This window comes from Parasteatoda tepidariorum, chromosome 9 (assembly GCF_982258835.1).
Source record: "Parasteatoda tepidariorum strain Cologne lab strain chromosome 9, Ptep-v5.0, whole genome shotgun sequence".
NCBI classification, from domain to species: Eukaryota; Metazoa; Arthropoda; class Arachnida; order Araneae; family Theridiidae; genus Parasteatoda; species Parasteatoda tepidariorum.
The window spans coordinates 39,641,976-39,667,951 of record NC_141763.1 but is presented as its reverse complement, the minus strand read 5'-3'; the positions used below and the strand labels follow the sequence as shown (position 1 = coordinate 39,667,951).

At 26.5% G+C, this 25,976-nt stretch overlaps 1 protein-coding gene across 1 annotated transcript; it reads right to left on the bottom strand.

The window, feature by feature from the left end:
* Positions 1-214: 214 nt before the first annotated feature.
* LOC107436124 (pleckstrin homology domain-containing protein pruning defect 1) lies at positions 215-25,677 on the bottom strand. The gene is made up of 16 exons (XM_071187115.2): positions 25,105-25,677; positions 23,836-23,939; positions 19,398-19,632; positions 16,917-16,979; positions 16,740-16,820; positions 13,058-14,019; positions 11,614-11,683; positions 11,357-11,512; positions 11,187-11,272; positions 9,177-9,309; positions 7,500-7,666; positions 6,948-7,010; positions 5,867-6,032; positions 4,390-4,566; positions 3,311-3,430; positions 215-508 (listed from the first exon to the last, which is right to left on the bottom strand). The coding sequence occupies exons 1-16, from the start codon at positions 25,201-25,203 to the stop codon at positions 389-391; spliced, it is 2,802 nt and encodes a 933-aa protein (XP_071043216.2). The 5' UTR covers positions 25,204-25,677; the 3' UTR covers positions 215-388.
* Between the last annotated feature and the right edge of the window lie 299 nt (positions 25,678-25,976).

Genomic DNA, 25,976 nt, shown 5'->3' with positions numbered 1-25,976 from the left:
TAAATTATTTAAATAGTTGTAATGCTCATTTAAGTAATATTTTTTTAGCATAATTATAAATATTTGTTTAAATAGTCTTGTTTTACCTTATTCTTAAATGATTATCATTTATAAAATAATTTGTAAGCAATCATTTAAACATTTCATGAAGTAATAATCATATTTGAAGAAATGGATCATACCATTAAGTAAAAGATATCATAAAAGTTGCCAATCCCATGCAATAGATAGGTATAAATAAACTTTGAATAATGCCTATAAATCCCTACTGAGATTGATGAATGAAGCGCTCGTAGATGAGTGCACCGAAAAAGTGTTTTGAAGCTTGAACGTATCACACGATCTTTGGTTAATTGATTATGCTAGCAAGTTATCTAAGAAGGCTTTTCTACTGCTCATCTGCACAAAAGTCTTGAAGTGCTAACTTTTCAATGCTCAACTCCTCTGCTACTAAGCGATATCGTTTCAATAAATATAAGTCTTTAAGGGGTTCAATACTGAGAGGGACCTGTAAGCAAATGAAAAAGAAGCTATAAAAGTTTGATATTAAAATTAAGATTTATACATTCGAGAAGATTAAAACCCAATTCATTTAAAGGACTTGTGTTATAAGGCATACTTTTTCTAAGGGGTACATGTCTCTAATTAGGTACTGTAAAAATCACAACAGTCGAGTGTTTATTCTTTTCTTACATCATGCATCACTCAACCATTACCAAGTACTAATTCGATTTTTCAGGGCTCTATCTTTCAATGCCACATTATTTTGACCACAGTCAAATGATGCGGATAACACCTGAACTGGTACCTCTCCCTCCAAACTTGCACACCACAACCAAGGAGAGGACTTTCAATCATGACAGATTCAATGTAGATCTTGTTGCGTATACATTGCATTTATTCAGGAGTGATTGTGAGCCTAACTCAAATCATGAAAATTTCTTGAGTAAAATCATTAACGATGCATTTCAAAAAATTAATGTCTTAATAAATTTAAATCATTCATATTTTCCAGAATAGTTTAAATGAATAATTATGTTTACTTTTATTTGTGATCACATTTATTATTCTACCAGAAAAAATATTTACAAATGAAAGAGATGTCAAGCATAAATTCTAGTTCTAATATTTTTAAATAAAATATACAAGAATTTTTATATATAAATGTGATCAGTGATTTTTGAAACTTCTGGACCTTGGATTTCCGGAAACTTCCGGATCGCGGTCAGCGAAAAATCCGGATTTTTCCGGAGCACAATCATCTTTGTTTATTTGATCAATGGAATGATCAAATTCATGATCCCCAGCTCTTAATCATCAATGTGAGCAACATTTTCACCAACTGTACAACTGGAGCGTTTAAAAATTTTGCAAGTCGTTCTTGCACGATGGCTAGGCAAATCTTCCCAGTGTCATCGGACCTTCAAAACATATACTGCTGAAGCAAGTACATTTTGTTAACAAATTAAGAAAAATTAATAAAACAAAATATTTATTTATATTTAAGATGATTTATAGAAGAATGTTTTAGGTGACCAATCTGAATTTTCATTATAACTATCAATCCTAAGCACTTTACTTAGCAAACCTCTCTTTTAATTGCCCTACAGTCAATATTTTAAAAAACCATATGTTCTCAATTATTATGAAGTATCATATTTCTAGTTTGATAACTATTCTTGTATCTTTTTGATAACCAGCATTTAACAAAGTTCACTTCCAATCACTAAGTTGGCATGCTGTTACAAATCTTTACATGTACTTTGCAAATTTCCAGAATCTCGATTTGATAGCGGCACAATACAGAATTTAAGCCGCCATATGAAAATTGAAGTGCTTTTTTATTTAAAAAATCTCTTACACTATTTGAAAATATGGCTTATCATTTTGCTTCATGTCATTCAATAAAAAACAACTAGTTTTAATCACATCTTTTTTACATTAAAAAAAAGATTAAGTAGTTTGAATTAAAAAAAAGTTAAGAGAAAAAGAAATATTCAGAACATTTTCAATGTTTTTCTTCATAAATAATTGTTTTAGCTAAAAAAATCCATTAAAAAATATGTATCTATCATCTTTAAAAAGATAATTGTCATCTTAACATTTTATATTTTATTGAACAGAAAAATCACATGATATAATTTAATTCTTAATAATAAAAAAGTTTACAATATCTTTGATTGACAATAGCATAAAATAAGAAAAAGTAAAATGGCATTTATATGTTAATTTATTTATTCCTAATTTTCTAGACTTTACCAGTAATATTTATTTATCATCCCTTCTTAATATTATTATCTGTTAATATAACCTTTTTATTTTGATTATTATTAAGAGCCAAAAGACTTAACACTTTGATAACTATTCAAAACTAAATATCTTAAAGGTATTGTTTCTTTAGTATTTTAAAGTAATCTTATAATATTATCTTATTGTGATACATTTGTTTAAGTTGCTGTTTTATAATTATTAAATTGTACACAAGTTATGCTTACTTTTACTGTAAATTTCATGTAAAACTGTATTCAGTCAAAATAAGCAATTAAATCCTTGAATTTTAAATTAAATCCTTGAATTTTTAAATTAATTCAATATTGAGACTTAACTTTTTTGACTAAAGCTGAATAATTCATTTGAAAAAAATATTTAGTGAGATTTTACAATAACCAAAACGTAAAGAAGTAAAATGATAAAGTTTACATTTTTATCCCAATAGAATCAGCAACTAAATTTGTGAAAATAAATCAATAAAAAGCTTAAGGTCTTTTAATTTAACAAATTTTGATACAACAATCTGTTTATTGTAAAAAATATGACTGCAAAGGAATTGTAGGGATTGCTAAAAGGGGCTAAACTTTCTAGTAAAGCATATTCTTTACATGTTTAGGGGAAATTTTTTCCCACAATTATCTAAGTAGTGTGGACTCGGCAGAGTTCCATATACTCTACTTCAACTATAATTTTTTGGAAATTTATATTCCTTATTTATTACTAAACTCTGTAAAGTGTACAAAAAATTGATTTTCTATTAATTAGGGAAATGTTAACCTTTAACAGGTAAAATTTTTTATATTATGTGTTCTTTTAAAAGTTTTAAAGCTAGGAAAGATATCTTAAGTGAAAAAAAAATGCATAATAGACTCAAATAAAATATAACACTATGCTAAAATTATGAATAAAAGTATTATGCAGAAGAAGTAAAAATAACTTGAAATACATAATAATTTAATTAATTTTCATTATTAAATAATTCAAATTTATTGAAATTTATAATTACTTAAAAAACAACAGGAAAAGTAGTTCAACTTACTTGGCGTAAATCAGACCATATTTGATTGATTACGTCCAAAAATGTATCTTTCTCTTCCAAAGATTCAAAATAGATAAGCCATTCACCGCAACTTTTACTCGCTTCAGCAATCTCAAATTCCTGGAGAATAATTACATTTATTGCTCAATTAAAGAATGGCTTCATATAAAAAAAAATATATGAATGTAACAACACCATAAAATTTTAATAATCAAAATTATCTAAAGTAAAGTATAACTTTGATACCTTAATCTTTGTAAAATGGATAAGGAAAGTAAAATGCTTTCTAAAGTGTCGCAATTCTTTATTTACCTGAAGAGGGGATGCACACAGAAAAATTCGACTTAAAAAGCTTATTACACCTCAATAACTATAAATAAATATGTATATTAAAGTACCAACATATTATCTTAAGTTTTTAACAAAATTTCTATGTTTTATAATTTATTTATAATAATTAAAACTAATATATAATTATTTATTTACTCTAAACTAATATGCTTAGAAACAAATATATAGTTAAGAAATTTACTAACTAGTTAGCAATCAAATTTATGATTCATAAATTCTCCTAGGATCACAATATACAAAACTTATTAACCACATAACTTATAGAATAATGAATATTAGTTTCCAATGGGCAATTTAATTTATATTTTTGGCAATTTAATTATTCCATCAAAAAGTACTCCGCAAAGGCTAGTTTGTCCTAATGCTAACGTAAAGAATTTTCTGGTCTCCTGGGTTGGGTTCAAAATTACAAGTCTACGGAGTTGAACATCGATAGTCGTTAACTTGAATTAAGTCAGCTGTTCAACGTCGGTTAATAATAAAATAAGATACTATGCAGGAGGAAAATGTTATTTTTCTGAAGGCTATTAAGGGCTGTGAGACAGTTTGGCTGCACGTTGTATTTATTTGTATTATTATTAATTTAAAATAATTTGGTTTATAGATATTTAAAAGCATATTAATAAGAACAGCATACATATTTCTAATAAAATTTGCAATAAGCAAATATAATGTAAGAATTAACTGAGTTCCGATGCTAAATTGTGAACAACAGTAATAATACTTACCAGCATGATAAAATTAGGAGTAACATGATCAATAAATACTGTTACTAAATCACAGATATTTCCTTTTGCAAGAAGATTAAAGTTGCCTTTGCGAGTATTTTCTACGGTAATAACTATTTTATCATTCACCAGGATAATACAGGCAGGTCTTTGGATATTTCTATCAGCATCAATAAACTAAAATTTAAAAAACATTATTTTAAAAACATTGATTGGTATATCATAAATAATAGTATGAAATGAATATTTAAACAACAAACGGATAATGAATAATAATTTCATAATAATTATTTCTAAGTGTGTTTTGTCTTCAAGACAAATTCTTTGGAATAGTAAGGGTAACTATGCTTCATTAACATTCAAAATTTATGAAGAAAATGTTATGAATTTATTGCTAATAATAATGCTTGTTTAAATTTGACTACTGCAAATCAAGTGAATATTAAATTTCAGAAACAAGTATTGCCAAATCAATGGAGTTAGATTATCAGATACAATATGAGAGACTCTAAATATATAAAAATCATTAATTGGTAATAGGTAACATAATAGGAAAGAGAAAACTATTATAAAAGAGAATGCCTCCTAAGAAAATGGAATAGAAATCAAATTAAAAATTATTTAAAATTATACATGATTTACAAAATAAGATTTATATAAACTAATTAATGTACAAGGGTCAATTTTTAAGTAAGAACTATTTTTTATATATAAAAATCATTAAAGCAAACATAATAGGTAATAATTTCCTTTAACTTTTATTAGAGAGAATGTATTCTGAGAAAATGGAATAGAAATTAATATAAAAATTATTTAAAATTATACATGATTTACAAAACTAAATTTAGATAAACTTATTAATATACAAGGGTATTAATAAGTTTATCTAAATTTAGTTAATAAGTGTATCTAAATTAATAAGTTTATCTAAAGTATATACCTATAATGCAGTACTAAATACAGTTAGGCAGTACTAAAGTACAAACTTTTTGACCATTTTAGATAAATTCATTTTTCATCTAAAGTACATACCTATTATGCAGTACTAAATACTGTTAGACAGTACTAAAGTACAAACTTTTTGACCATTTTAGATAAATTCATTTTTCCTCTTAATGTGACCAGTCATAAGAAAATTAGAGTGCAGTTAATTAACCAATTAGAGTGTTACTATTATTAATAATTACATATTCGAATTAAGTTTTAAAAATATCTTAAATGAATAATACAAAATTAAATATGATAATAAACTCTTATAATTTAAACACTTAAAGTTTCCTAGGAAAATAAAATTTGCTTACATGTCCAACCAAAGAAACGCTTTCAAGGAAAAACTGCAGCATATATATAATAAATATAATGTATTTCAAAAAAAGAACAATATATAATCAAACATGCAAGTAACATTTAAAGACTTTAACTAATAAACTCTTATAATTGAAACATATAGTCTCCTACGAATATTAAATTTGCCTACATGTCCAGCCAAAGAAACACTTTCAAGGAAAAACTGCAGCCATTTAGAAGCTTCGAGGGTATCTGATGCTGCCAACTGGAGAGAATCAGAATTGGAACGTATGATTTCAAATGCATGAGGACGATTTAACAAATGAATTCTGCGACATCCTCGACAATGGGGTGCACTGCAAGAATTTATAAAAAATAAACAAATATGATATAAATAATAGTTAAATGTAAAATGTAAAGTTCCGACAAATAAAATAAATTTCATGAAATTTTTTACAATAAAGAAAACTAAACAATTAAATGTGATTACGCAATAGTTTTAAGTAAGTCAATGTGTAATAGTTTAGTTAACAGTTTAAGAACATTAAAAGAATTAATAAAAATTAAACAATTAAATGTGATTAAGCAATAGTTTTAAGTTAGTTGATTCGCAATAGTTTCATTAACAGTTTAAGAACACTAAAGGAATTAATAAAAAATTAAATGTGATTAAGCAATTGCTTTAGGTTAGTTAATTTGCAATAGTTTAGTTAGTAGTTTAAGAACACTAAAGGAATTAATAAAAAATAAACAACTAAATTTCATTAAACAATAGTTTAGTTAACAGTTTAAGAAGATTGAAAGATTTAATAAAAAATAAATAATTAAATGTGATCAAGTAAAAATTAACTTAATGGTTAACAAGTTCATCATCCATGAAATTCACACTACTAATTGTCATCTGCAATAATATTAGCGGCCTACTAGTTTACCTGTAGAACACACCTTAAACTCCTACACTAATGAATACAACAATGAAATCAATAAAGCTTATTTATGATCACCCAGTCAAATATCTTAACAAAAGCAAAAATAAATATCTAAACAAAAATAATGTAATGTATAAATAAAAATATATGAATAAAATTTATAAATAAATAAAATAAATTTTATGAAGATTAACACTTTAAAAAATATTTTATAACATAAATAATTAAAAAAAATAAATCTGTTTGCAGTCATAACAAAATTTGCAGAGTTTAAAAGAAAGAACATTTATACCATTAGAAGATATTTATTAGAATATTGTTGTTACATAAAAATCTACTTACCACATTTGAATAAAGAACAAAGGTTTACTTTTCTCTGTTTCCATACAATACAAAACACCACCCCTACAAAATTAATAGATGCATTAAAACTAAGAAAAAGATTATAAATAACTGCCACTAAATAATAAAAGATGTTAGTAAAAAGCTTGAACAATCAAAAGTATATACAGAATTAACATTATTGTGTAATTAGGTCTAAATCAAAGATTAATAGCAGTTTACTTTAATTATTTACATGATTTAAATACTCAACGGATCTCATTTCCTCTATTACTAATAATCTTGAATAATTTCTAAAATCATGAAAAAGTTTAAAATAGTTTGAAAAAAAAAAAAAACGCATATATATCGTAAGATGTTAGTAAAATAATATTCATAATATAAAAATTAGAAGACTCATAATGAATTTGTCAAGTTTCCTTTAATAAAAGTAAAAATAACTCTCATTTAAAAAAAAAATCATAACAAAATAATTTCACATAAATTAAAGTATAAAATGCATGAAGTATTTTTTTAAATAATTTGTTAAATTTTTAACATCAATTTACTTACTTCAAAAGAAAGAATGCTGGCTTCCAGGAAGTTGCTTTATTTTCTTTCACAAATTTATGCCTATACATTAGGTAGTCTTGATAAATAGGACCTGAAGGAGTTACACTTGATGAAGTATAATCTTCCCATCTTGCAAGCACATAATGATGTATGACTATCTTTGAAAGCTATGATAAAATTAAACAAGATATAAATAAAATTACAAATTATTAATATACAATTATAAACAAAAGTTATCATTAGAAAGAAAAAATATTTATTTTTATTTCCAACTCAATAATAAAAGGGATAATAAACTAATTAAGACAATTAAATTCCAAACTTCTACTTAAAAAATAACTGCATAATTAAAGCATTGGTTCTGCATTAAGTTTAAAGACAAGATTTTCACATTTAGAAGAAATTTGAACACAGCAATATTAAATTGGAATTCATAATTATTAATCAAAATTGTGTACTATATTAATTGTTTTAAAAAACTACATTTAATCCAAGAATAAAAAACACAAAAATTCTGTAAATGAAATTTCTGTAGTGAATGCAAATTAGTACGGATGTTTAGAGCAATAAATTTGTTTCAGTAAATAAAATTAAAATTTATTTCATTTCACAAAAGAACTAATGGTCACTATTTTTTTCCAGCTATAATTTTAATTTAGTACTTTTCATATCAAGACATTATTCAAAAATCAATTAAAATGAAGAAATTGATACCTACTTTTAAGTTTATCTTTATTGCAAAGGTTTAAATCTCTATAGTTTTATTGTAATTTTTTAAAAAAACTTACTATAAAACGTTTTTTTTAAAAATAATATTTTAAATAAGGGTATATATTTTAAATATTTGTTTTATTTTCTTTTATTTATTTTCTGCGGGGTTTATATTTCATATTTCTTTTCATTAATAACATTCAGAACAACTTATGTCATAATTGGTAAATTTAAAAATAGAAAAGCCTATAACATCCATCCATCCATAATAGACAAACATTGAAAAAAGATCAATATAAAATGCAAGATCATTTTTAAAAACTAATTTTCGAATTAAACGCAATTTTTTCATAAATAAATTTAAAAAAAGACTGCGTATTTGCTAAAATAATGACATGTATAATGCACATTTTCAGTCATTTTATTTACAAAATATCTCAACTTATAAAAAATAAGGATGTTGTTTAAAACTTCATTAATTTTATTTATTATGAAATTGAATTATTGGTTGAAATTCCAAAATGCATTTTGCAACTAAAAAAAAAGTTGACTGTAAGCAATCTTTTAAAACCTTGTGTTCAATCTGGTACACAAACAACTGAAAGCCAACGGCCATCTGTCAATAGTTTGTAATACAATCAAATACACAATAGAAAAGTAGGATTCAAAGCTTAGACTAACTAATAATACCAATTTCTCTTAAACCAATTTAATTGCAGTGCTCGAAATAAATGATATAACATTAAAATAGCAAATATTGAATGGAAACATATTTATTTCAATTCTGACAACTTCATTGTGGTGTTTCAAACAGCATTGTGGCAACTTTAATGGTGTATTTGAAATAAATGTCAAAAAATCAAATAACAAAGAGTGAGTAAAAACAGAATTGTTTTGGTTTTGAACAATTTAATAGTGATATTTGAAAAATGAATTAACAAACAATTAATGCAAATCATTTCTTACATCACAGTCTAGTTGAGAGGCTAAAAACTTGGACAAAAGGTAAGTCTGGATTTCTGCATTGGTGTAAACTGATGGAAGAGGTAACTTAGGAATAAACTTTCGGATTCCTAATTCTAAGTTGGAAAGTATATCCCTAGAAAAAGTAATATGACATTTAGATATTTAAAAAAAAATTTTCATCATCACTTTACAATAGACTCTTATTTAACCAGGAATTTAGGAAGTTGCTTCATCATAAAGGAATATTCCATAGAAAAAACAAGTTTTGATTAAACGATAATAAAAAATTATAGATATAGATATATAATATGTATAACAAGTAAACAACAAAAACATTAATATTTAATTTAATATAAAAGAAAACAAAGGCCTACTTTAATAATATATTGAAATTACTCATACTAAAAAAATAACAGGGTTAATTTGCAGGGTCAATTTGCAAAAATAATTCCCTGACTTTTCCAGGTATACCAGGTAAATTTCAATGAAAATTGAGACCATATTTTCATCAGAAAACTCTAATTCTTTTATTTGTTATGTGAAATTTTATAACAAATGTGAAATTTTATAACAAATAATTGTAATAGATGTAAGAATTATTTATACAAAATCTCAATAACTGATTACTATTACTGGCAATTTTAAGACTGGTTATTTTCCAGGTATGATATAGGAATTTTCCAGGTTTTTGTAAAAAAATTTTAACTTTACCTGACTATTCCTTGATTTTTGAAATTAAAATAAAATTCCCTGACAACTCCAGGTTTTCCCTGTTCTCCCTGACCCATGGGAACCCTGAATAATGTAAAAATACAAATGTATGCTTCTGAAGAATGAAATTATAGAAGTTTGTTTTTCATTATCATTTACACTTGCACCAAATTTGATAGCACGTTCTTATATCATGACAGCATTTTGGGGGGGAAGTGACACTCACTTGGCAATATGCATCATCTTGTTACTTAGTATATTAAATGTTAAATAGCATAACTTGACTAAAAAAACTAAACACAGTGGCACGACAGCCCATAGAGGGCCAAGACCTACTGTGCCCATCTCAGTTTTCTTGACCTTGGGCTCTGGGGTGCAGGAGCACATATTCCGGGCAGGTGGTCATCCCAATGCGGAACCCCCAGTGTTTAGCTCCCAAGCATGCTTGATACTCATTTATTGCCCACTGAAGGGATGAAAGACTGAGTCAACCTTGCCCTGCCTGAGGATCGAACAAAGGACCTGTGGCACGGGAGCGTGAGGCACTACCACTCAGCCACCGGGCGTAAATAGTATAACACTGATACATTTTTCATTCTTTACTGAAATAGTTAATCCTGATGAATTTTAGGTACCTCCATATTAATAAATTAATTTTTTTCGTATACTTCATTTGGTATTTTTAATACTTTCGGATATATACTATAGCTGCAGTTTTCCTTTAAATGGTGTCTAATATACTATGGTGTCTAATATACTATACCTATATTTAATAGAACTTCAATTTGAAAGATATCATAACTTTTTGTTCAGCAATGCTTTGACTACTTTGTGCTATTAAATTGATACCACCTTATTAAATGATAGTATTTTTAGCAGCAGATGAATTTTTACAACGCGAAATGAAAGCATTGGTTCTGCCCAAAATTTCAAATATAAAAATAGAAAAATAATAATAATAATTAACATTAGCAAAACAAGAAATTTAAGAGCTGTGGTGACTCAGGGGATAGAGGGTTCGAATACCAGCAATGGCTGGTCTATACAAATTCTGCACCTGGCTCGCATTGACCACAGTGGTAACCTTAAATATCCTTAGTGGTTGACGGATCATGTGTTACAGTCCCTTTATCGTCAGCTTATATATATAAACAATTAAATTTAAGGAATGTTTAAGTTAAGTTAAGTTTTTAAACTAAAAAATGTGACTAATATGTTTAAAAATTGACAATATAAATAAATTTGCATCAATCTTAAAATATTATTAAACTTACACAAAAAAAATTACATAATATCTACCTGGTTAACTCAGCATCAGCTGTGTGCAACGGAAAAGCTTCCTTATCTCTTGATATTAACTTAAAGCCTTGATAATTCAAATCAACCTAATAATAATGAAATATTTATAAAAGAATGGAATCACAGAATTTTGATTGAATTAAAAATATTTTTTTAAAAAGAATACTTACATTAATGTAGTTAATATCGCAATACCTAAGACTACTACACTTAAAGAATTTTTGTACATCATTACCAGGCTGGATGAAGTAAGCACTCTTATTTGATAGTAGGAAGTAAATTCTCTGTGAGAAACCTTCAGTAAAATTTGAGTATCCAGGATAAAGCTATAATAAAACATACAAAGATTTAAAAAAACAACAACAACATAGTTACAAAAATAATAATAAAATTTACTGTTATAACTGAATTTTAAAAATACAAATACCTTATAAAATTCTTCTTCTTCATTTTCAAATACTTCAACTAAGAAGTAGAGAAGAATATTGTTTGTTACGCTGAAAAGAATGGGGAAAAAATTTTAGTTACAATTTTAGGAAGTTTTAATAAGAAATGACACAAAAAGCGTTTGAATTGTCATGCAAATTACTGTATTACATCTACTATAAACTTGCAATAACTGTGTCATATGGAAAAAGAAAAGGAAAAAAAAAAGGTTAGCAGATTTTTATTATTATATCTAATCTAATTCTAGCTATTTGTAAACAGAATTTTTTATCCACAACTATTTAATACTCACTGTACAGATTTGGAATCCCTGCATCCAAAAAAAGAAAAACAGAGGGAGGAAAAAAAAAGGAATATTATATTCTTATTGATTATATTTTAAACATAAAGTAATAAAATGAAATTTAAAATAAATAGCATAAAAACAAATAAAATTGATAAATATTGAATTAGATTAATAATTTAGACCTATTATAGAAAAGCATGTTGCTTTTTCTTTCAAAAAGACGTGAAAAGAAAATTACTTTCTTTATTTAGGGGTAGGGAGTAGGCTTAAAAATAAATTTAAGTTAATAATTATCACTCCGTTTTTTAAAAAGACATATAAGCCAAGATGCCATTAGCCATTTCAAAGAACAAAAATTAACAATTAATAAATGTAAAACTTAATTGAGTTGAAATATTACTCGTAAATGTCAACTTGAGAAAAAAATATAATTAATAAAATTAAAAAAACATATATTTAACTTTTCTAAATAAAAAATTTAGTATTTAAAAAAAAAATCTATTTGAACATTCCAGACATGAACTTGCAACATAGTCTATACAAATCACATAAGCGACAAAACAATTTAAATAGGATCACAATTCTTTCCTTAAATAAATAAAAATACTCCAACCATTAATACTCATGCATTATAATTTAACTTTATAGAGGTATTCAAAATATGCATAGAAAGCATATTTTGAAATACTCGATTATGGAAAACTAAATTGAAGTTTAATGTTTTTAGATGTATGATAAACAGAAAAGGAATAATAATCAGAATACAGGTGATAACATATAAATCAGAGCAAAATATTATGCCAGATAAATTTTTGAATATGTAATTCAAATTTTATAACACATCATCAATGAGAAAGTAGGATAAAAGATCTACTTCTCTATTTTAAGCTTTAATTCAAATCAGCTTTTGAAATAAAATGTCTTTTTTAACACACGAATTTAAAAACTTTTTGTTAAAATTTGAATGTACACACATTTCAACTTGATTTCAAATAATTATTGCTTTTCTACAAGTCTGCAAATCCAGTTTCTTATTTGGGGAGTGCTTAATTAAAAATTTTATGATAATTAATTAATATTTATAAAATTTAAGAAAATAAATTACATATAAGCAACTGTAAACATAAACCATACATACTTCAAATTCAAAGGTTCCGGAGCTTCTAATGCTATTTTTGCCATCTCTTCTTGAACAATATCGACACCATTAGAAGTTTCAAAGTGGGCATCTGGATGCATTCCAGCCTTATGAAGTGACATCTTGTCAGCATTTTCCAATTCAAAGGATAATGAATCACAATGTTTAATGGGTGATGTTTTATGCATATCATAAATTGATATTTCTTCCTCCTCCTCTTCTTCAAGTTCTTCATTGCTATCATTACCATCGTCACCAAGCTGTAACGGCAATCGATTTGGCGAATTATCAAAGTTGCATCCTGCATCAACTGGATCTTCCTGACCTTCTGGTACACCTCTTTCTTCTGAGTTTTTGCAATCTGAAGAAATTGCACAAGGCAAATCTGGTACGCTTGACTTCTTGGGTGTTGAAAAAGTTACATTTATGTCCTGCTGCAACTCCTCAATGTGGAAAGACATTTGATGATTATCCAAGCTCTTTGTGTCATCTGAAAAATCGTTTTCAGATGAGCAGGGCGTCTCTAAGCATAAACCCGAGTCCATGGTAGCTTTACTTAAACGGTTTTCAAGAGAGGAACTTGAATCACCAGAAGATTGGATTTTAGATTCAGAGGTTGACAAATCAGGACACATAGGAGAATCAAGTTTTGTTTTTTTCACTCTTCTCACAACTTTTGTCCTCACTACTTCAAGTTCCTCACTTTCCTTTGTCTCACTTTTTGTTTCTAAATTGACGTAATGAGAAATCATTTCAAATTCTTCAGATGGAGTTGTAATGCTTTTAGTGCAATCACTTTCATTCAAACTTAATATGTGCAATTCAGATGAGGAGCTGAATTCATGATCACTGGAAGGGGATTTGTCTGCACCAATAAAATCACTTGTGACTTCTGCAGCATTATCACAGGGTAGAAGGTTCGAATCCAGCACTGTAATAGTTTTGGCTGGTGGGAGTGACTCCTATAATCATTCCAAACATTTTAGAAAACTAAGGAACACTAGCACAATTGTTTTTCTTTCGAATGTAATAGCACTATTATAAAACATGTTAGAATGTTTTATAATAGCTGCCTCATTAATATTCCTATCCATACAACATATGTGCAAAATTAATTAAAAAACATAGTATCTTTATTCATCCAATATTATCCTAAAGACAAATGAAATTGAATATTGTGATGCTTGTTTTTTGCTAAAATGCTTAGTTTTATCAAAAAAATTGAAATATGTCAACAATTTCAGAAATAATGAAAATTATGTTAATGATAAATAATTTTAATGTAATAGCTGTTTTATAATGAAGGTCTCATTAATATCCCTATCCATACTATGTAAGAGCAAAATTAGTTTTAAAAAAAAACATAGTATCTTTAATCCAGCAATATTAACTTAAAGACAATAATATTAACTAAAAGACAAATAAAACTGAATATTGTGATACTTGTCTTTTACTGAAATGATGGCTCTATAAAAAAACTGAAATATGGCAATAATTTTAGAAATTACTTAAATAAATAAACATTCAAATTATGACAAAAAATAATTGAATCCTTAATTATAATAATCAGTTTTAATTATGACTCTAAGTGAACCAAATTAAAAACAAAATAAGTTTTTTAGTAAGGTATTAAATGTAATTTTTTGAATTAAAAATTTCGGTGCTAATATATTTATTCAGTTCAGATATATTTTAAATAATTTATTTAAACACCTGATTTACTTTTTCATCTAAATAACAAACATGTTTATATTTAATATTAAAGTAAAGCATGTTTTTTTTTTAATTGCATTAAATAACATTCCAAGTTTTATATCATAATAAGTTATTTTTGAATTTTTTTTTTGTATTGTGATATATTAAAATCACTGTTTACAATTTATAATTTTCAAATTGAAATTTTGATAATAAAAGTTTTACATGCAGAACTACTTTATAATATTAGTACCTCTACAGAGACTATTTGTACCGTAATCACTTAAGCATAATTCCCTAACTTTTTTGTACTATATTTGTTTTATGAACTAACAATCAATGTCAATAGAAGACCAAGTCTCAATAAAAGGCATAAATATCACAAAAGTTAAAAAAATAAAATCACTAAATCTTGTTTTTTAAATTTTGATTAACAAATTTATTCCTCACCCAAGTGTATTAACGATGAATAATTTGAAATTAGAAATGGTTTATTCCACATTGAATATAAATAAGGCAAACTGGATTAATTAGATAATATTAAAAAAAAAACAAAAAATATGTGGAATGCACAAGTTAAGACAAAAAATATATCAGATTTCATTCAAATTATAGTACTATTTCTTATTTAGATCTACATTCACATAAGTGCTGTCATTCAGTTCCGTTTATTATTTCTCCTTCAGATCTGCCAAATAAGATTGATTTTGATTTATCGATCTGTTGATTAAAAATTAATTTCATTCGTCAGGCCAAAAGGAATAAACAAGACACACAAGTAAAGAGAAAAACAATAAAAATTTTTATAAAATTGTAAGCATTTTTTTTGTAGAAACAGTTTCAGAATATTATGGTTAAACAACACAAAACCAGGGGACTGTCTAGGTTTTTCTGAGAGGTACCTATTTTGTGAAAATTTGAACATAATTTGCGAAAATTAAAAATTATATAAAAAATGAACACATAAATATGATAAAAATATGGATTCGTCATTTCTTACGGGATAAAAAATAAAATTCTAAGAAAAAGTATTTTGTGTTTCCTAAAGTTGAATTCGGGCAGGTACGGTAGTAAATGTGGCCAAGACAGATCCCTGAAAACTCATAAGGAAATACAGAAGAAGTGTTAAGAAAGTGCATAACTAATTTATAAGAATTTACAAAAATTAAAAGGTATAGTAATTGTGTAAACCAGTGTTTTCATCTCAGAAAAAAAATGGGTGAGAATTTCTCACCCTTTCTCAAAAACAGGGTGAGATTTCAAAAAGTTAAGTGAGATTTCAAAAATTAAAAAAAAAAAAAAAAAAAAAAAAAAAAAAACACCAAGAGACTCGAAAAAAAATCATTTCTTTAATTATAATGCATTTTTAACATCTTCTAATTTTTAAAGCATTGAATATTTTTGCTGCATCATCATATGGAAAATGTTCTACATCTACTTTTTCATCAGCTATTCTCATTAGGTTGCTCAAATGCGTATTTGTTTCGTTTTGATCGTTTCTATCCACATTTGTTTCATTTTCATTTATCCGTTTCGAAGTAGAAGATATTGGCTTTACAAGGTATTTGTCCATCTTACATTAACGAGCAAAAAATTTGAACATCTTACATTAGGAAATGGTAAACACGTGATTGCAGAGAAATGCGTTCTGAAAGAGGTTCCGTGGGATGGTGTTCTGTTGTTCTTATAGGTTCTGAACAATACTGGTAAATAGGGAAGCTAGATAACGGGGCAGATGTTGAAAATAATAAAAGATCCAGGAAGAAAAGTGAAACGGATTTTATTCTAAATGGCGCAAATGAGAAATTTTTTACAAAATGTGAGAAATTCGCGAATTTTGAAATTGGTTTATAGAATGCGCGAATTTCTCGCGGTAATCATTTTTTTAATGCGAGAATATAAAAAAATATGCGAGATTCTCGCGTTCTCGCGCTGTAGTGAAAACACTGTGTAAACACAAAAATACTGAAAGATAAAAGAGTCTTACTTGCGAGCTTGGATAACTATAAGACCTTAAAGATGTAAACCCATCAAAAAAAGATAGGCCACTTCCAAACATTATTTTTTTCTGTAAAATTAAAGTTAAATTTTATGGAAAATAAAACCAAATTGTATACTATATAATTAAAAAAATATATATATAAATGATAAATTAAATATTTACCACATCTAAGTCGATAGGAACATACTCCAATCCTGCCATTAACATCAATATTAGCTGCATTCTCTAAAATAGTGTGGAAGGGTAAAAAAGAAAATGATGACACTATATCTATGCTAAGTAATTTGATTTTACATAAAGCTATGTACAATAATGAACAAAAAATATCAAAAAAAATATTTTCAGATTTAAAGGATGTTTACTAACAAGTTTATATTAAAAAATTTTTTTTTTATTTTTTATAAACCGCTTTTTCTAAATTATTGCAGATGGAGAGAGGGAGATATAATGATTATATCTTTAAGCCCATGAAATAGAAAAGAAAAATTGCTGATAATTAGAAAATTGCAGCAAGGACTTTTATATGTGTAGAATAATGTTAATGGTTCTTTAATATGCTTTATTTCATAAATTAGATTGATTGTATAATTTACAGTGATATAGTTTGGAATTTTTAAGCAGCAACACATATACATTTTAGGAACAGTTCAGCAGATTTAAACTATGTTGTTATACTTTTTATGAAGAGATCCTTTCAGTGTAAGAAGTAGCTACTGCTAAATAACGTCCTTACTAAACCTAATTTTTAACGCAGATACTAGAAAAATATTTCTATTTGAGTTATTAAAGAAAGTATAAAATAAGCTTACAATTTATAAATAATCAAACCATAGCATGTTTAAAATACCTACATAGTAATGGAACTATGCACAATTTCTAATATGTTAACTTAAAATGGAAATTGTATCTGGGTATTAAAATATTATACAATTCTTTTAATTTAGATAACAAATTTTCTAATTTATTATTAATATTTGAAGAAAGCTTTTAATCTTAATATATACATAATCCCCAACTTTCTTGAAGAAAGCATATTATTTTTTATCATAAAAAAGCGCTCCTAGTGAGCCAAATTATGGCTACAAATTATTAAAATAATATGCTTAGTGTTCAAAGACATTGATAATTTATTTAACAAAGAAGTTAAATCTAACTTTAAAGTATAATTTCCATCAGCCCATTTACGTTCTTTAACACTTAGAAGTTTATATTTCACTGGATAGCAACATGTGCCATCTTTATTTATGGTCTTAAGGTTTTCATTAGAAATTATTATTACAACAAAAAATTTTAATTATTCAATTTATAAATTTATTATAAATTATTTGAATGACTTTAAATCTATTAAAAATTAAAAATAATGAGAAAATGATAAAGAGGACAAAATAGTATATTTATTAACCATTAATAATTATTAATTAGGGTGAGAGGAAGGCTATAAGTTGAAGATGTCTCACTATATTAGACAGCTAAAAAAAAACCAAAATAGTATGTTAACTACATACACAGACAGTTCTTATGCTTATTCTTCTCTAGAGAATGTGACATATTTGTATCTACTGAGAATATTCTGTCAGATAAAAACAAGGAAAACATATTGTCAACATGAAAACTATTTTAGCTAACAGAAGGGGATTTAAAATTTTCCAGCCACTGTAGCAAGATTTGATATAGTATTGTGAAAAACAGGAATGGTTTTCTATTGAATGATATTTCAACAGATGGTTTAATGGGTTATCAGAAAAAGCTAGTATATAATATTATGAATCACTTAACTTTTTCGTTTTGAAGATAAAACGAAATTCATGGGGACTTTCAATTTTACCTAATCCATAGTCATTTACAGTGCAAAATTACACCTTTCAATGAGTTTTCTCAGTTCAAATATCTTGTAGCCAGATCACTACAAACAATGATTTGACCATTGAGATAAACAGACTCTTTATGTCAAATAAATGCTATGGACCACAAAAATCTCGATTTATTTTATAAAAACAAAAATTATATATTATATAAAAAAAATTATTGACCTTAGAGCGGAAAATTTTAAGAAAAATATTTGGAGCAGTCCAAGAGAATAATAGCTGGAAATCTTAGTATAACTTTGAAATTTACCAAAAGTACAAACAAAATCATAAAAGGCTACGATGGCTTGGATTATTTTGATCTGATAATACAAAGGACAAACCCAGTAAAAAAGCTCTCTTTTACTAAACCCATGGGAAACAGGAATCAATAAAAACCACCAATTAGGTGACTTTACTTGCTGGAAAAGAGCTAACAAATAAGGGAAACTGGAAGAGCCTTTTCACAGATAGGATCAGATGGCAAAAACTGTAGTTGGAATAGGCTTTGGCCTGTAATGCCTTTAAGGAAGAAACTTTTTCTTAAAAATTAGTATGATTATTGAACTGTAAATATACATAGTGAAGAAATTGTTAACTTTGTGCTACATATGAATTAAGCTATCTATGTTAAAAGAGCTTATATAAAATATTTCTGTGTAAACAGACATACTACACAGTTTCGGTTATGTAATGCAGTGACAATAAACACTGAGGAAAATTCTTCAATATGTTAAAAAGTATAGTATGTCAGTTTATATGAAACTATTTGTGCTGCTTTCGCATTAAGTAAACATACCTGTTCATCACATAACAAGGCAAGAGATTTATAGTGTTTTTTTAATAGTTTTCCATTTTGTGAGAAGGAGCGAAAATAGCTTTCCAAAGTTGCTTCTTTCAGCGCTAAACTCAGCCATGCTCGACCACGTTGTACATCAGTCTGTGCGTTTTTTAGCTTTTTCAGAAAGTCACTGGTACAACTGTGAGTAAACTCCTTCACAAAACACCAGTATCCTTTGTCATAACATTTTAAGCTAAAAGAAATGCAACTTATCGTTAAATTAAATGAACACAAACTTTTAACAAAATGAAAGAAAATTGTTTTTAGTTGGGAATGCCAGAGCATGAGACTACCATTTTGGTATAGGGGCATGTTAAAACAAGTTTCTTTAATTGTTATTTTTCCATTTCATTATTTTCTGTGCCCAGTTTATATTTTAGTTCATAACAAGCTTATATTTCATCTATTTTTAATATTTCAGTATTAGTTATACCCTGCGGCAGAATCGCAACAACATGGCAACAATATCGTAGAACGTTACACAGTTCTTGTAGAACGATTAAACGATTTTTAAAAAAAATTAAATTTCTTTTCTACAGCATTTTACACGTAATATTTGAATCCTGCATTTAGATAATCACTTTTTGACTGGCTCAATTTAAATCTATAGCAGGGAGGCCAACCTGCGGCTCCTGAACCACATGCGGATCTTTGAATGATTATTTGTGGCTCTCGATAAATGTACCAGAATTCTCTTTTCCTTTTTGTGCTATTATATTTAAAAAAAATTATCGTTCCGTATGTGTTTCAAAATGTTTTTTAAATTACCGAGAACTGATATGAAAGACTAAGTGCAACGTTGTTTAATTTAAGGTGAGTTCTCCATTTCCAATATAATTATGACACAAAAATCATTGGGAGAATTAGAACTAATTGAGGTGCAAGAAGATCAAGCTCTACAATTAAAATATATGTCGACGTCGATTACTGACTTTTGGAAATTTGTACCAGATTTGAAGTATCCTGTATTAAAAAGGGGTGCTTGTCGAATGATTTGAATATTCGGAGCAACATACTCGAGTGAATAATTTTATTCCACTTTAAAATTAGTAAAATCCAAACACCGATCAGTATCAACCAACAAGCATCTCAAAGAATTGCTGAGAAGTGCTGTCACCAATTATTCACTAAATTTTAAAGAATTATCAAGAGAAGTAAAATAAATGCATTTAATTTCAAATTCAATGCACATATTTTGTACTTTTACTTATATGTTTTCAATAAATATAATTTATGTAAAAAAAAATTTTTTATACCTTTTTTGTATACCTTTGAAATATATATTTAATTGTGGCTCACGAAAATTTTAAATTTTGAAAAATGGCTCGACTATGTAGCAGGGTTTGTTGATTTAAATCAGCTTGATTTAAATCACGATTTAAATCAAATGATTTTTTTAAAAAAATCATTGATTTAAATCAACTGATCTTTATATATTGATTTTAAAAGTTAAAAAACAGTGTTTTAAATTTTTGATGCTTTTATTATTTTCTTTTCTCAGTATTAAAATTTAATTTAAATAAATTGCTGCATTAATTAATTTTAGTTAACGAAATTACTTTCTTGGTGTGTGTTAAATTCCAACACATTTGAAATTACATTTTTAAAAATCTTTTGATTCTTGAGATTGAAAAAGATTAAAGTAAACATTTAATGCTGTCTTAATATAGACTTGCATAGCTGTAGAAAGTAATTAATAAACATGAATTTTTTTCAAAAAATAATACAAATAATGTTAATTAAAATTCTACCTTTTGAATGAAAAAGCGTGAATTAAAATCTACATCATGTTTTATTGGTGGAAAATGTATATTTCTGAAGCTTGAGGTTATATTAAAAAGAAATTACCCTTATATGCCAAAAACAGAAAAAGAAAAAAAAAAGGGCTGATGAATTCAGATGTTTTTTTTTCCTTCCTAATATAGTATCATTCTTCCCTTTCAAACTCTTTCGAAGTCTATTTGATGCAGTAGGGTTATTAACTGGTATTTTTTTCTCATAATATGTTTACAGTATCTTTGACATTATCTGATTTTCTATAAAGAAATTTTGTGAAAAAAAATTCCAATGAATACATAGATTTTCAAATATTTTTTTTATAGCTTAACTTATTTATTTTGATATAGAATTAAAAATGAATATTTTAATATAAAAATATATAGGTTAAATATTTATTTATTTTTTGATGAATGACTACATTTATAAACACGGTCTGCTACATTTATTTTGTCATTTTAAAAATTAAGAGAAAAAAAAAGAAATCACAATTTTAAATTAAAGTTATGGTTTGCTAACTGAAACTTTGTTTTAATAGTTAAAGCACAGGGGTCTGTCCAAGCCGGTACCTTTACAAATTCAACTTTAGGAAAAATGATAGAATAATCACACAAAATACTTTTTCTTAAAATTTAATTTTTGTGTCTCGTAAGAAACAATAAATCCATATTTTTACTATATTTGTGTTGATTTTTTAATATAATTTTTAATTTTCACAAAATAGGTACCTCTCAGAAAAACCCAAACAGACCCCTGAAATATTCTTTAAATTCTCTACTTCATTTAGTCTTTAAATTTTAATCATGCATTTGTTTCAAAATGGTTACTATGCATTCAAAGCCATGTATTATAATGAAAAATTATTTTAGTTAGAGCTTCTAAAATATTGTTGCAATATAGTTTTAATATTAAGTTAATTTAATTAAACATTTATAATTTTTTTTAATCATAAATTAAAGTTCCTACAGTGTATTTGAATAAAAATCAAAAAAATCTGATTTAAATAAAAAAAATCCGATTTAAATCAAAAAAATCTGATTCTTTTGATTTTTTTTAAAAAAATCAAAAAAATCACGAACCCTGCTATGTAGGAGCTTGGCCACCCCTGATCTATAGTATCGTAAATCGATGTAATGTTTTGATTGTATTTTCGGCAGTTAATTGATATTGATTTCCACATGGATTTAAAATATCCCAATATATTTCAAACAATATAAAATATTCGGATCATGCATTAGAGTATTTACGTAAGGCAATAATTTTATTGAATTTTTGGCAGTTATTACTATTGATTTCTTCATAGTTTTTTTTTATCTAATATTTTTTATAGGATATTATTTACTAAAAGAAACGAAATGCGTATTTAAGAAGTCCGATTTGAGTGGTTTGGTCAAGTTTTTTTTCCGGCAATTACTACTTTGAATTTCATGATTTTTTTTATTGTGATGATTATTTACAAAATGCGAAGAAAGAATAAATTTGTGCGCTTCCCCCCACCAACAAAATGTGAGAATATCACCCATAATATTAGAATAAAAAATTATTACATGCTTAATTAAAAAATATATAAAAAAATTTTTTGTAAACACAATGCTTTTGTTATTTTAGATTAGTAACATATATGTTTGTTATTATTAAAAGTATCTTGCAAAAAGACAATAGTGCTAGAGATTTTTGTGGCAGATAGCTCAAAAAAAAAAATAAAAAAAAAATTCTGCCACAGGGAGTGATACACATTTTGTTTAAGAACTTATGAGATAAGTTTATCCACATAGCTTTTTTTCTTTATTGTTATAATAATTTTTGTTAGCACAAAGAATATAAGGACTGCCACAAAAGTTTCCAACTTAATTATAGAGATTGTAGCCTCAATCAAAAAAAGTCAGTGAACTTATAAAGGTGTCCTTAGATAACTTCCAGCTAAAGTGTTAATTTTTCTTTAAATTTTATTTCAGTCGATATTAAGTAGATTAAAATATATTTCCTATTAATGGAATAAAAATGCAATAAAATATAATACAAAAACAGAATCAGATAACAAGAATCAATAAAACATTCTCCCTATATCTACTATAAAATAGTCTTGTATTTCGTCAATGTTAATGGTTACTGTAACTGAGAAATGTTCACATTTGTAAAAGAAGTCTCATTCATTAGAGAATGAAAACATACAACAAATATTTCACTTATGATAAATTAAAAACATTTCCATACTAAGTCATTTCTAAATGATTTGCAGTCACTTAATTGGTACAATTTTATACAAATTATAGTTTAACATGTATAATATTCATAATGCAAGAAGAAATATATTTCTTAATTGGAAGAGATAGTGATCGTATTAAGTTAGAAAATTAAAACTGAAGAGTTTTAAATGTTTAAAAATCTCTTTAGAAATGAGCCTCTACTTAGTACTTATGTCAGGGAAAAGAAACTGCTCTTTTTAAATTACTTTATTACAGTTAAAGTTAATTTTGGTTAATTAATTAAAATATTACTAATCAATACTGTAAAAAATGCTACTGTTGCCATTAGGTTCATACAAATTGCTGAAATTCCAAGGTACCACACTCTCCCTTAAAGGTTAATTACATAATATAAATTGTAAAGAAATTATTACCCATGAAAAAGTGCTTTGTCAATACTTTCACAAAGCTGCTTAACTTCTCTAACCTCAACTGTAAGATCATTACCTTCAGTTTGTAAACTATAATAATGCTGTATCTGTAAAGAATTAATAATTTTAAAGCATAAAATTATTAGACAGAAATTGTAAATCTAAATCATAACACAAAACATTTGTATGCAACCTATACCTTAAAAGCTTTTATATTTGAATTTGATGCTATAATTGAGACATTTGAATTTGAAGCTATAATTGAGACTGTGCATTCAATTATAACATCATATTCAAATGATTAAGGACTATGAAACAGTGAAAAATGGAATAATTCTTGTAAGACTTTAGCATACAAAGCTATATTATGAATTCTGATACGTTTATTTTCTCAATTTTTTCTTATTGAATAAAATATAATTGCAAGTATAAAATTTAAATAGGAAAGATTTCGGTATCATGATTTGCAGCAGAATAATCACCAAATCTTAGCTCTTCTGGGCAATGGTTCATGAATCCATGAAAGAAAAAAAAAACATCACAAACAAGAACACCAACGTATAACTCGTAGCCACAATAAGAAACATCTATGCATGTTTTTTGTTTTTCAATTTTCAAGTCTATAAAATCTATTTGGTGTTTTGGCAATTGTAATTGGCACAACATATTACGATAGGGAAATATCCCTTAAAAGTTGTTGTTTCGTTCGTACTTATAAAATTTGAAGGAGGTATTTTCTTATTGGTAATCTGTTGCGACAACTACAATAGCCAGACCAAGTAAAAGGAATTCTAACTTGCAAACTTTAATAAGAAAAAACATGTAGTTTGTCCCCATCTGTGATTTTTTTCTCTTTTTTTTTTGACCGGCTATTACAGATAATGATACGGAAATTTTTAATCTTCCTAACTTTCGAAACAACTCTTCCCCTAAAACTACCTCTTATAACAATATTTCCTCTTTAGATTTTTTTTCGATATAGTTACTAACAATTAATTACAAATTAAACAATCACAATTAAATTGAGTAAATTTCAATGCAATATCATTATTTATTTAGTGATTATCTTTATGAATTTAGATTGCAAGATTTCAATTAACTTTGTTCGAAACAAGCTAATTATTTTGACTCAAAAACTCCGATTGCGCAGTAGAAAATTCAAACATCTACACGATATTCAAACAATAAATCTAATAGTATAAGCAATTGCATGAATAAATGTCTTGTATTAATATTGTACTTCACTCCGAAGCACGAAATAGGGGAACTTACCTGTTTTACAGCTACCTGAAGAGTAAATAATATGCGATCTTTGGAATCTTCATTTGTATCAATAGAGAATGTACCAGCGATAGGTATATTAGATACCATAGTACCAGCGATCAAATGGATGAAGATGTGAATAGGCTTAGAATCATAATTAAAAAAATTGCTTGAAGAAATTGATTAAGTTTCACATTAAAATCAACCAGGATGGAGAAAGTTTCATTATGTCTTGTTGTTTGTTGATACTTTATAGAAGTTGAAGTTGGAGTTAATAAATAGTAAAGGATTTAGGTCAAGATGGCGAAGAGAGTAAGGATCCAATTGGGTATAATATGAAAAAAACACAACTACTTCGATTTAGTAGGAGCAACATATGACGCAATGCTAAACGAATGGAATTTAGTTGTTGTTTATTTAGTTATTGTTATTAGTAGTTGTTGTTATTTGTTTTAGTTGTTGTTGTTTATTTAGCTGTATTTATTTTCAATAACTTTTCTTTATAATGCAATAAAATCTGGCGAGCAGCTATTTAAACGATCGAACACTTCGTTTGTTTATTTGTGGCTTGAAGTTAGGCTCGCAGAAAATGCCGTTCATGGGTTAAATTTAGTAGGAACAACACAACCTGTGACGTGGGCTATATTATACCCAATTACGCATGAATGAAAATGATCCAAACAATCATAAAATAGTGAAAAATAATGTGGATTTTATATTATTATAAGCAATTTGATGACAGTTTACATTTTTTTTAAATTAATTACATAAAGAGGGGTGCTTTGGTGATGTTTACTTCAGTTCGATTACTGGCAAGGCGTTATCTGAACTTATCCAGATTGTTGTTGTTGTTGTAGTTCATTTACGTCGCACTAGAGCTG